The 13,954-nt window shown below is 36.2% G+C and overlaps 1 protein-coding gene across 11 annotated transcripts in view; it reads right to left on the reverse strand.

Annotated features, from left to right (window-relative positions):
• Positions 1-541: 541 nt before the first annotated feature.
• The window catches only part of ATG13 (autophagy related 13), a 28,576-nt gene continuing 15,163 nt past the window's right edge, over positions 542-13,954 (reverse strand). For 3 of the 11 annotated variants that reach the window (XM_034417482.3, XM_034417480.3, XM_060687579.2), the window contains 8 exons: positions 13,786-13,884; positions 10,302-10,412; positions 9,280-9,419; positions 8,510-8,627; positions 8,173-8,250; positions 7,888-8,004; positions 6,009-6,137; positions 542-4,033 (listed from right to left, as the gene is read on the reverse strand). In XM_034417482.3, the coding sequence (XP_034273373.1) occupies positions 3,956-4,033; positions 6,009-6,137; positions 7,888-8,004; positions 8,173-8,250; positions 8,510-8,627; positions 9,280-9,419; positions 10,302-10,412; positions 13,786-13,884 (870 nt within the window). In that variant the 3' untranslated portion in view covers positions 542-3,955. The remainder of the gene's footprint in view (positions 4,034-6,008; positions 6,138-7,887; positions 8,005-8,172; positions 8,251-8,509; positions 8,628-9,279; positions 9,420-10,301; positions 10,413-13,785; positions 13,885-13,954) is intronic. The other 8 variants (XM_034417484.3, XM_087883201.1, XM_087883197.1 and 5 more) reach the window with 5 other exon arrangements.

A 13,954-nucleotide genomic window follows, 5' to 3' on the forward strand; every position in this document is an offset into this window, starting at 1 on the left:
CCTATCACTTTAGATGGCTTCCGAGTACGTTTCTCTCCTGTTCTAAAGGACACTTCTAGACACTTTCATGTCTATAAATTGCTTTTGGAATATTTGAATTATTTTTTCTCAAGTACTAATTCTCTAGTCTTAGTGTAATTTATCAAATTTCTATTTCATTAAACTGCAAGGGAGACAAGGTGGATGTCATAGAAAACCTTACCAAATTACTTCTGTTTCATAGCTGATCTTTTTCTTAAAAAATTATTTTTATTGTAATTTTCTTTTTCAAAATTCCAATACATAATCGAACAGACATAGCTGATCTTCTGTGTGTGTGTGTCTGTTTCTCATACAATCGTGTGCATTCGTACTTGAAAGTCTTATTGAATCTGGAGAGGCATATTTCTGAAAAAAAATGTTAGGAAAGGATATGAAAATGGCAATTCTAAAAAGAGTAGCTGAAGAGTTAGAAATTTGTCGACTTTAACAGGAAGATAGCTCTTTGTTTTGCCTTGCTAATATCTGAAGTTTTGGTAGAAAAGACAATGGAACGGATGAATTTAAAGTAGCATAAAAGTTTTATTCGAAATTGTATGAATGTGTAGTGGAATATTTTGAATAGTGTTTCCAAATAAATGCAGGGGAGGAACCTTCATCCTTCAATTGACACTTTTGAATGTTGCCTGTTATGTATAAATTCTGATTCACAGCACTGTAATGCAAGTAGACAGAAATGTATCCTTTGAAGATCTATACCTGAATTCCTGATAAGAGGATTTATGTGGGAGAGTAAATCGATGTTTGTTAGGCAATGCAATTTTCTTCAAAAAATAAACAACCCAGACTCAGACAACAGCATCTTATAATATTATGTAAGCATATTTCTTGCTGTTTCCTATCCCCCGCAAGGACCCCAAATCTGTGAAGTTCTCAAAGGGTTATTCCGTTGGTAGAACATCAGAATCAGACCAGTGAATACAATCCAGTAGATATTTCAGTGTAAGAAAAACCTTGAACAGGAAATGAATATCAACATGAGTAACTTGTAATTCTATTCAAAGATATTGAAGTTATATTAATTTATCTGTATAATTTTGAACTATGAGAATAAATAGTTACGGGTAGTTCTCAACATACGACCATCATTGGGACTGGAATTTTTATCACTAAGCAATGTGTTACCTGAGTCATCAAGTAACTCAACTTTATGTCAATTTTTAACCATGGTTTTAAGCAAATTACGTGATAATTCAATGAATCTCCAAGACACTGCAACCAATGTAAAAGTGGGCCAGTTATTAAACAAACAAATTGCAATCATGTGACTTTCAGTAGCAGTGGGGCAATGGTCGCAACTTACAGGATGGGCCTTAACGTCACTTTTTCATAGCTTTGAAATGTCAATAATGAATGGTTGTAACTCGAGGACTACCTATATTTGACTAAATTCCTTTAATCGGCACAGCATTTTAGTGTGAAAATGATGGGAGAACAAAATAAGTATTGTGACATGAATGCCAAGGTAAATGTGCAAAAAAAATTCTCTGTTTTGGCAGAGAAGTGACTTTTAGGAACATTAGGAAAATTAGAAAAACAAGCAATTTCCTTACCAGATATTATCATTTATAAGAATAGGCTCTCCTGTAGTCTGCTGGAAAAGCCAATCTTATTTAAACAAATAGCTCTACATCATCTGACATCTCATGAAGAATATAATAAGGAATGCTTTTTTTCCTATATTCATATATTTTGATTAGAAAGCTAAAAGGCTCAGGGAATCGAGCCCTATTTTATGCAGATATGACTATGGGGTGAAGCTGCTTTCTTGCAATCTATTTTTAAAAAGTTTTGATGTTTCTATCATTCTGAGCCCCAAAACAAGCACACACACCCTTGCTTAGGAGCAGTTTAGGTATAAACTTAGATGTGTGTTCTTCAGTGGACAGTGGTGGGATTCAGCTAGTTTGCACCCCTTCAGGAGAACCGGTTGTTAACTTGCTAAACAATTTGGCAAACTGGTTGTTGGAAGAAATCATTAGGGCAGAGAACCGGTTGTTAAATCACTTGAACCCCACCACTGTCAGTGGACCAATAATGTGTAACAACATCAAAAGTACTTCGAAAATAAATTTAAAAGATATTTTTCAGTCAATTTAAATAAATTTCTTACAGTTTGAGCCATTAAGATAAAATACATGCTAGAAGACAAAAGATTTAATTTTCTGCTCATTTCTGCAAAGCAGCAGGGAACAGAAAATTCCAGAGCCTATCTGAAAGATGTATACTGCCCTAATAATCTCCCCCCCCCATCACCCCATCTTAGACCACAAGCAAGCAAAACCTATAAGAGCAGAGCATTATACTTCAGGAAGTCAACATTCCATTATTTTAAACTGTAAAAATCCTTCATATCTAAAGGCAACAATCATACAAAAGCATCTAAGATGAAAGACAGAAGGAATGAGAGGATATGATCTTCGTTCTTCAGTACAGTATATGGCAGTTCAATTCTAAACAGGTTTACTAAAAAAATATCTTCCTAAAGTTTAAAGATGCTTGCTCCCATTAAAATATGCATAGAGGTGCATTCTCAGCCTGTTTTTTGACAATGGAAAGGAAGAACTTGTGGCCAGAGCCTAACCCTGAACTCATATGGATGTCTTTTTCCTTCCTTTCCTAATAGTTGGCGTGGAACATGGAGCAAACAGAACACATAGAAATGCCAGTCAATTGCATTACTTAATGCCTAACTCATTAGGAAAAAAAACTTTAAACAAAATGTTGCACGATAGAACAAGTACCGTAAATCTCATAAAATGTACTTCTATACCAAGTTACTTTCTAATTCATTGCAGATTACATAAATTTATTTTACAAATATGACAGAGCTCAGCTTTTTAGAACTCTGCAAATTCACTACACCAGAGAACGTATCTTAATTGTGACATTTCTAGACCCCCAAGAGGACAGAGTGAAATCAAGTCAATCTCTGGGAAAGATAAATTTCCCAGCACAACATGTCTGCTTTTGGGGGGGGGGGGAAGGGAAGATGCCCTCATTCTTTTTAAGGTTGTTCACAGCACTTTTGCAGGGACAAAGAACACAGCAGCCTATGGCCACATAACAATGTGAAAACATAACATACAACTTTTCTTTAAATATAGTTTCCTTTAGAATAATAAATATTTCTTATTTCTCTTAACATAGAGCAGCAGCATCTGTAAAAACTTTGGACTAAAGATCCCTAATTAAGTAATCCTAAAGAATTAGGATCAGTAACATATTTACAATTAGCAATTGTAAGAAGACCCCATGAACTCTGAATCTTCTTCAAAAGCAACAAGACTTTTTGTCTAGCCTTAGGCAGGCATTGTTGGTGGAAAAATATATGAAAAGCACTTTTTTTCTGCTCTTATGGACTAATTCCCAACTGTCAGCAAGGGAAAAAAACGTGGTCTTCATTTCTTATTTCGGCATGCAGATGTGCAACACTTTGTTTCCATTATTTAGAGCATTAGAAGTGAATATTATCACCTGTTGTAGTATATGAAACACACTCACTGAAAATAGACTAATTCTGCAATGTTCAGGATTCAATGAGCATGAATTATTCTGTTTTGATCCTTTCAAGTGATGGTTCTATTGAATCAAGTGAAAAGAGAAAGCAGTTGATGGAAGAAGAAGCAATAGAAAATCATTACAGATGAGATAATAGAAGGCAAAAGTGATCATTTTGTTCTTCACTATACTGCTTCAGATGCCAACTGTAACAAGAAGGAAAACGAATTAATTCATCACAAGGTCAGTTCAAAGTGATTCCCATTTGTTTCTGCATCGGACAAAGCCCAGGAAGCAAATGAAATTGTTGATGCAACATAACAGGACCCAGAAGGGAGGCAGGTGCAAAATATATAGGCCTGCTTTTCCAGAGTGCTGAAGAGGATGTCCGAGGCTGTTCTAACTTGGTTCAATTTTACTGTAAGGTTTCTACAAAAGCATCAAATTCTTTGACGTTCCTCTCGTGAACAGCCAATTTCTCTGGCAGTGAGTCCTGTGGAGAGAGAAAATGTGTTAAGTGTCTAAATTGAAATCTCTGTGGGCAAAAGATGCAGTGCTCAGCAGGAAAGAAATGCATGCCCATTCAAAAAGCTCTTTCATTAACCAGGAAACTTGCACATTTCCTTCAGATGATTGTGAAATGGCAGATAGAAAGAAATCAGACTTTCTACTGCAATATATTTAAATAAACAAAGATGAGAAAATTTAGCCAAAACCTTGAGTTTCAAAAGCAGAAATGGGACTTGAATCTCAGGTATTACATTACATATTTGCCAAGAATAAAATACTTAGCTCACAGAAAGCAAACCAGTTACTCTCAGTGGAACCCATCAATATACGTAATCATATGGTTCTTTTCTAAACTGTAAGAACAATTACACAACAGAATATAAAGAGCATCTCCCAAAACCTAGGAAAAACAGATCTACCCACCTAAGCAAAGCACACAATAGGAAAGCATTCACATAATATTTGAATCTAATAACCCCCCATATAGATCTTGAAGATACTTATTACTACTAAAATTATAGCTTGCTTTCCCACAAATAAGCTTCTAAGTGAAATGTTAAGAGTGCAGCTGTCCATATCTGTACTTCTAAAGATGCTTTTCAAACCCATATATGGCCCAATAATCAGTGGTGAAATCCTGCCCGGTTTGCCACAGGTCCGTTGCTCGCGTATGTGCAGTGCACACCAAATGCACGCTGCGTGCGCAATGCACGCCAAACGCGCTGCATGCGGAAAAAGGCTCGGGAAGATAAGTAGAACAGCGGGGGGCGGAACAGCTGTGCCGTGTGATTTAGATTCACTAGAAAGCAGGATTTCCTGCTTTCTAGCAGTTTTAAATTGCGCAGCACAGCTGATCGTCAGAAATACCGGTTCGGACCAACCGGTAGCTTTTTTTTACTACTGGTTCACCAAACTGGTAACTTTTATCACTACCAGTTCGCCCAAACCGGTGCAAACCGGTAGGATTTCACCACTGCCAATAATACAAAGATAGAATACAAAACAGCAACTAATTGAAAATCAAGAACACCTCTGTACAAGTCAATGTGAGACCATGACAGTGAATCTATCATGGATTTACTCCAGCTGTATTTTCTCAAGATACATTTGTTTTACAAATTTCCTCCAAGGCTCAAGGTTAACTAGTTCCCTCCTTCCAAACAGAGCACTATACAAAGAGTCAGACATTGGAATTGCAAGGAGGGGTGAATTTAAAGCTATGCTGTTTCTCACCAAATAGATTGCATAATATCAATTATTTCTCAGCATTTAATGAAAGTCAGAGCATTGGAAAAAACTTTCCACAATCAGACAAAAATTGTTGAAACAAAGGAACTAACATGCAAGAAAGCAAAAAAGGACCACACCTTATTTATTTATTAACCAAAGTTCTGTATTAGGCATCAGAGTGAAATTCAAACCATCAATGCTTTAGTTTGTTGGAAAACACACTTAAACTTGTATAAAACTTCAAACCCCTGAGAAAAAGAAAATCTTGCAGCTATATGGGTCCCTAGGGTGGCTATTACATATCATGAGCTCGGGACTAAACATATTTTTGGCAGTTCCAGGCAGATTTCCAAGCAGTTCTTGCCTTATTTATCTGTCCAGTTTTTAGACATACTTCAGCATGTTTAAACTGAGGATATTTCAGAAATTCCAGCAATAATTTTAAGGAACGTCAAAACTATTACAAAATCAATTGTTCTTAGCCAAACTCTCTCACGCAGTCATTATGGGGAAAAGGGGAGGGAAGGAGCCACCTATGTATGCCACCTTGATCTCAGAAGCGAAAGACAGTCTATAAATTAAATTCATACATATAAATACAAGCTTGTAAAAACTAACATTTGGACTCTGAACTTCCTGGTTGTCTATTTGTCCAACCTATTAATACGCTCTCCAAATTGAAAAGAGCTATTGAAATAAATATCCCTTGCAGAAATCTTATTGCTTACCAGGTCTTCTGCCATGGATTGAGCTCCAATATCAATGGAGAGGCTGCTGAGTTGAGGAGGATTCTGAAATTCACGATAGAAAGTCCCTAGGTCCATGGGGATAATGTCATCTTTAGAAAATGCTGGCTTCTACAATTCAAGTGAAAGATTTAAGTCAACTATGCACAAGCAACAAAATATAAAATAGATATCATTCTGAACTCTGATCTGTTGAAAAGAAGACAAATAAGTAAAAATTGTTTAACACATTGTACGTCAATGTTTCATCTTATGGTACCACTATGTATTAGATTATTAGATTTCATGGAACAGAGAAAAAGAGGAGACATCATAAAAACTGTAAATATAAGGGACTAGATTGGGAGCAACAAGGTCAGGCTAAACCCTAGCAAGATGGAGTTGCTGTTCATCCAGAAACATCTTAATCTCTTAAAAATAACAGTTCCAGCTTTAGCTCTGAATCAAGTCACCCTCCTGGATTTTCACATCCTGCTTGAAGAACAGACAGTCTTTGGCAAGGAGAAATTTGGCCAGCTTCAGCTGGTATGTCTGTTATGCATTTATCTAGACCAGGAAGCACAGGCAAAAGCTATATGCCTTTATCATCATATGATTAGACTACTACAATCTATTCCTTATTCAGCTCCTTTGAAGATGAGGTGGAGATATAATTGATACAGAATACCATGGCAAGATATGCCAGAATAGAATTAACGTTTAATCTACAATTGCTGCAATGGTTGTCAGTACAGTAGCCTGAATGCACAATTTAAAGTATTGGTTATTACCTATATAGCCCTACCTGGCTTGGTACTGGGTTACCTCAGAACCTGCCTTGTCCACGATTATTTTTTCTTTCTAAGTGGCCATCAACAGATCATCTGCTTTAGATACTGCCCCCATATGAAGTAATGGGTACACAGGTTCAGAGACGGGCCTTGTCAGATACATTACCTACATTATGAGATGGGTTGCCCTCAGGGATTTGATTAGTGCTTTCATTCTTGGTCTTTTGGAAATTGCGAAAGTATACTCTTTGAACTGGCCTTCTAGCCATTTTAATGGTTATTGAAGTGGAGGGTCGTCATCTATTATACTGAACTTTTTAATTGTTTCAATTGAACTTGAGCTTGAAAAGCTTATGAACTGCCCAGAATCGTTTAACTGTGATAGTATACATATTTTGTTACATAAATAAAGACATTGAATTCTCTGCTGCAATAAACCAGTAATTTTCTCTGTCTCTTTTCTTTCTTCTATGTACCATTTTGGGAAACACATAATTGTAGCCTATCATTGTTATTTCTAATTCACTTCTATTTGCACAGTTCTATTCACTGCTTCATGAGCCTTTTTAAAATGAAAATACAACTGTTGTATTGCTGTAGTTTTTGCTTCAAATAGTAATGTATCAACTATCAATAGATTTCTCTCCCATTCTTATTTTTCCATAGTATCTATTAATCTCTAGTTAAAATATTTTTCCCATATTATTTTTAACTTTCTGAAAGAAAAAAATCTGATTATAGATTAAAAAATATTTTGATTTTGTAATATGCTATGGTTGATTTCTGCATTGCCACATTTTTGTTACAAGTCATCGTTATAGATATTTTCTTTGCTCATACCAGAATAAAATCTGGATAATGAAATAAGCTTTTGGCATTAATTTTTGGTTTGCAAAAATTAAGACAGACAACTTCTACCTAGTTTGGTAATGAGTCGTCTGCAAGTAAACCATCAAACTCAGAAAGCATCAAGGCCCCACAAATTCACCAAAGAGACTGATGCTTCTTGGAAGAAAACTTTCCCCCAAATACCAGAGCATGGAGTTTTAAATACTAGTTACTTGTGTAATGTAAAGGTTGTATGGACTTACAAAATCTATCATAACAAAATCATCATGGATATTCCCACTGCTGCTGCCACTGGAACCCACTGAGTGTAGGCTACCTTGTAAAGGAGACTCTGTGTCTGGAGAATCAGGAGGATTTACCTGTTAAAGGAATTCAAATGTCCAATTAACATAATAAAGTCCCGATGGGCAAAATAAGCAGAGACAAGAAGTTATCTTTGCAGACAGAAATTATAGGCATGCTTGGCATTCAGGAGGCATAATACTGACAACAATTTTATAGGACTGAGAAAGGTAGGCAGTTCTTACCATGGGATCGTTATCTTCTAGTTCAAAGCTCTTGGGAGCAAACATTTGAAAAGGAATGTCCAAACTGGCCATTGTCACCTAGAGGTTCAAAAGATAGAATCTCAAATGTCTCCTGACAAATCCTACTATTTCTGCCAGGATGCAATATACTGCTGCAAATTTTCATGCCTACAGCCCCAAAATTGGCCAGAACAAGTTCAGAAATTAGAGAAAGCCAAATACAGCCAAGTTGTGCAGACTATCACCTGGAATGGCATTTCTCCAGTGTTATGGGAAAGGACATTCCTTGTGTTTCGCTTCTGAAGCCATATGCAAGCAATGAATTAAAGTGAATTACCTGGCTGATGGGCTTGTTGACAAAGGCTCCCACCTTTCGAACAAAGAAGGTTTCCAAGGCATCGCGTGGAGAACCGCTCTTTCCTTCACTGCTGTTAGATACGGTTTCTGGATCCTCACTGAAAGTTGAAAGAGGGTGTAATTATTATTATTATTATTACTACACTAGAGATATACAACTACTAATACAAAGCACTGGATATGAAGTACACATTTTTCCTAATATCTTTCCTAGCTTTTTATTAAAGTTATATATAGTACTTCCCATAGAATTAAAACTTAGATTTCAAAGGTGTTCTGAGTATTCCACCAATGATAAACATTGTTTTTATTTGAAAGTTATGCTTTATCTTCTAGCATCAGTCTACTCATCACACACACACACACACACACGTTTCCTCAACATTCATTTGACTTCTTCTTATCAGCAGCAATACATTTTATGTACAAACAAAACATTTAAAAAATGGAGGTAGTGAATTTAGGATTAAGACAGCATTTTTCCCCCCTGAAGTATTTTTTTCAAAGAATGAAGAGATCTCCAAAGGGAAAGGAGACAGAATCTAAACGTTTTGTTCCTTTTTTTGGCACTTAGTGGCACTGGCATAATCAAACAAGAACAAGTTTTAACAATATTGTTGAGCGTTTGATGTTAAGCTTTTTTCCCAAGCTACTAATCTGCATAACAAATGCCATTAATTCTCGGACAAATTAATTTTTGGTTTGTAAAAGTGATACATAAGACAGTTAAGGAAAGTTTTAAATACATACCTACTAGATGGAGTAACTGCAGAATAATGGCCTCCATCCAGGGGAGTGCATGTCATTATTTTCTCATGATCTGCCTGGGTGCCATGCATCGGTTGGCTAGGAATCATAGGTACTCCTCCCTCCTTTCCTGGAACTACCAACTAGAAAGTACAAAGATCAAACTTGTTATTTTTGAAGTCATTAGGGAAGAGAGAATGCTCAGTTCTCTTACTTCGAAGAGTGCAATTGTTTGTTTTTCAATTAAAAGTAATGGAATTTATGACATATTTTGGAAGAAGCAGTGCACCTTGTTTCTCAAGAACCTGAATGATTTCTATCAATAGGCAAAGAGGGAGAAAGAATTTCAGTCAAAAGTATAGGTATAGAGGGAGAGGAACTAAAATAGAACTAAATGGAAGATAACAACTTGAAGAATTGAGAGCTGCCCTGAACCCCCTGTAGCACTTTTCATTTGTTTATTTATTTATTTTGGGCCTATTGTCAGAGAACCTTCAAACTTCTTAGCAAACAGAACTGAGCTGTTTCTCAAAGTATACCTTAAAAGTAAAATACTTTGCAGTGGAGCAACATTTTAATGAGTATACCTCGTAATAATAATTATAAATTTTATTCAATGCACATAGATTTATATCATGGCCCCATTTTCATGACATCCAACTATATCCCACACTGCATTAAATACAACTATAGTAGATATTTCTTCCACTTCTCAAGCATTGTATAAAATAATCCACACTTCTAAAAGTTAAGCAAAGAAGGTATGATCAACGTTCCATACAGTGTCCAGGTTTTGCCAAGGATCCAAGAAGAAATGAAATTCTATCATACTGGGATGCAAAGTCTTATTTCATGTGAATCCAAAAAGCAATGTTAGTGTTCTTTGTCCAATGCTACTAGTATTGTTGGTTTTTTTTCAACTATTATCCTATTTTCTTTGCTGATGCGAGACGAATAGAGTAAGTTCAGAAAAAGTGTTAGCTGTCAATGAGATACATTTTAGAACAGCAAATCTCTGAGAATACCTGATGAAGATGTGTAGCGCTCAAGCCGCCAGCAAAGACTACTGGGTAGCCCAAGTCAGCTGATCCAACTCCCAAGGCTGCAGGCTGATAAGAAAGACGAGAGCTGGAGAGCTAAGAAATAGGGGTAGGGAGGAAAAAGAAGAGAAAGGGAAACCCCACAGAGTCTGAATAATGTTTAGATATATAGGAAAGGGAAGGAAATGAAATCAAGATGTGCAAAATAAAATTGCTAATACTTTCTCTCTCACACAAAAAAAGGTAAGCTGATTTTAATGGAACTTATGACTGATATTATTTTTAAGGACCAATTTCCAAAGATCTAAATTACAGAAATGACCTTCATATATATTCTGGTATTTAACATTTTAAATAAGGAAACAATCTGTGCAAATGACAGTACAACCATTGCTCTGAGAGAAGGCTATCAAAAGAATTAATAATAGTGTTAGATAATTATCATTCATATGCCCCATTTTATCTCTCATCAAGAAGTATAAAATCTAAGCAGAAGACATTTTGAATTTCAGCTATAAAATGCAAAGTCTGCAAAGCAGAACCTCTGGTCATCAGAGGAAAAATCTAAACCCAGACCAAAATTAATATCCGAGACATCACATTTCACTGCAACTATTAAAATAATAAGGAAAACCATAAAAGATGTGCAGAGGACAGAACTGATGCTTTGTTTATATTACAACTCTTACTCTTGACTATCCAGAGTACATATATTGTAGAATCTATGAAAAATAAAGGCTGGAATTACAACTCTTACACACACACACATTTGCATAACATGTTACACTACACTACCTGTTGCAAGCATTGTAGTTGTGATTTCCTAGCTAAGGAAAATATGTTTGTATGTTTAAGCATGTGTGTATTTAAGTGTACCATTACCCTATTAGCACTATTAAAGCAAATGATAGGAAGCTGTATTCTTTTAGATGCTGTTGGATGTTAAATCCTATACAGGTAGTACTCGACTTACAACAATTCAGTTAGTGGCCATTCAGTTACAATGGCATTGAAAAAAGTGACTTATGATCATTTTTCACACTTATGACCATTGCAGCATCCCCATGATTTATATTTGGATGCTTGAAAACTGACTCACATTTATGACAGCGTCCTGGGGTCATATGATCATCTTTTGCAACCTTCTGACAAGCATGGTCAATGGAGAAACCAGATTCACTTAACCATCGTGTAACTAATTTAACAGCTACTATTGATTCAGTTAACAAATGTGCCCAGAAAAGTCGTAAAATGGAGCAAAACTCACTATCATCCCTATATTAATTAATCATATTTATATTGTCGGAGATTGCTGTAGCGACTAATATAAAGGTGTTCTGCCATTGCTTTTTTTTTTTTCTGCATCTGATCTTAACATACTGGTCTTATTTTGCAGCCTGATCTTCCATTTTGGTGGTGTACTGTTTGGCTTTTTTTCTCTTGTTTGTTCATTTTGTATCCACGTTATTCAGTTACAACTACAGCTGTGCTGTACATTAGTTGGTTTGTTTCTTGCAGTGAGCTGGTGCTTATATTTGATATTGTCGTATTGGCATCTTTTAGTATTTGTTTTAGCTGTTTTTTTGGAACAAGCTTCACTTGTTCAATAGGCAGCCTCAGTACATTGTTTTTGTGCTGTTCTTGGTGTTCAGTTATTTCTTCTTCTTCTTTCAATTCCTTTTGTTTTTTAATTAAAGGGCTTTTTTCATCCTGTAAAGGTGGTATCTTAGGTTTGGGAATAAAAACGACTTGATAGCTATGCTGGCTTCCACTAGTTTCAACTTCCCTGGTTTGCCTCTGCAGTCTGAGCTACTTCTGGCAAGGCTTCCATTTTTTGCCCTTGGTAGACCTTTGCAGTTCTTCTAATTCTGCTTCTATGAATACTTTATTTCACATTACAAACCAACATTCATCTTCTAGCCTCTGTAATGTTATTTCTGATTCTGAATGTTGTTCTTTCCAGAACTGGTACATTCTTTTCAGATATCCTCTTCTCATTGGATTTTATTTGTAATAACAGATCACTATTTCAGTCTTTGTATATTGGCGATGGGTAAATAATTTTTCTTTCAGTCACCCTGCAACTGCTGGTTGCTCAGCCAACAGTCTTGATTCCTCTAGCCCATTTTTCATCAAATGTCCATGAACGTCAACATTTAGAACAGTCCTTGTTGACCAATCCAGTGACACCCAATCCAGTATGGGTTCCTGTAAATTACATCTCACCATATTGCTTATGAGAGAGGCACTTGTTATTATTAGATTTTTTTTTAAATCCCACTTTTTTTAAAAAAAAAATTGGTCAACACAAGACGGCGCTGAAAATTATTATCCCCCCCCTCGCAGCATTCATTTTGTCAAGGAATATGATTAGCATGATCATCTGCACAACCATACTGTTTCCTTATACTTTCACTACAGGTCTTTGACTTATGACTATAATGGAGCCTGCTGCATGACTATCTCATTTAATGATCCCCATCCTTGATCTTCCCATTGTGGTTGTTAAGTAGTGAATGGAGTGCCTCAAAGGGTGGGGGAGGCCTTGGGAGGCCCAGAAGTGGGTGCTATTTTTGGAGCAGCTACAATTCATGGGCTGAGCCACAGGTCTTAGAAATGCCAAGGGATGGAGTGGCCTGCTTTCATTTTCCAACATGATTTCTGGAGCTTTGGAGATCTATAAAAGGTAAGTGAGTGTTCATTGATGGGGTAGGGGTGGGGAAGAGGGGTTGGGACACCGCAGGGTGAGAAGCAGACCCAAGGCCTGCAGAGTGCTAGGTTTACCATCATTGAGCTAGGATTATGGTCACATGACATCTCACTTAACAACCACTTCACTCAACACCCAAGGTTCCAGTCCCAATTATGGTCATACGCCAAAGACTATCTATATAAAACAGAAAATATCTTATCTTTTTATTATGACTGGAATTATAAATGGATCCTCTTAGCAATGGCCTACTTTTCCCTCATCCTCTTGCTATGCTTTTTCCCACACCCAGCAACAAAATTTCAAATAAAGCCTCATATACCATAACTCTCAATCAATTCTTAGAGTCTTCTTTTCCTTTTTTTGGAAGAGGAAAAAAAAATAGTATGCATCGCTGTGACAAAAGCCGACACCCTTAATAGACTGTTATAAGATATTTTTCACCGGTATCTCTAACATTTTGCTATGAATCCACGAATTCAAGAACTTTACAAGCATCTTGCTCAGTAATAGAAATATAAAGGTAATAACTTTCAATATGATTTTTTCTCTTCAATTTCCTTTCTTTTAGAAAAGGTATTTGGAAACTGAATATATAATGCCAACTTTGTAAATGGGACATACCGAAAGGTCTGTTTCATTTTAGGCCAGCTGGGCTCACCGATGAAGTCAAACCAAAAATATTTACTGTTTACTTTTGTTATGTATCTTTTAGTTTTTAAATTTTTTGGCCCTATATGTTTTCCACAATCAACTCACTTGAGGTGAAAAGGCCAGCCCCATCATAGGGCCCTTCAAGGTATCCATCACCACAGGAGGAGGAGTCTGAAAATGTGCTTTAGTGACAGTAAATACACACTGTACAAAGACACACGAAAGAAAACACACAAGGAAGAGAAAGAAAAGAACTTCAGAAAGAAAAATGGAA

Source organism: Pantherophis guttatus, chromosome 1, assembly GCF_059756535.1.
Source record: "Pantherophis guttatus breed Tessera chromosome 1, ASM5975653v1, whole genome shotgun sequence".
Classification (NCBI taxonomy): domain Eukaryota; kingdom Metazoa; phylum Chordata; class Lepidosauria; order Squamata; family Colubridae; genus Pantherophis; species Pantherophis guttatus.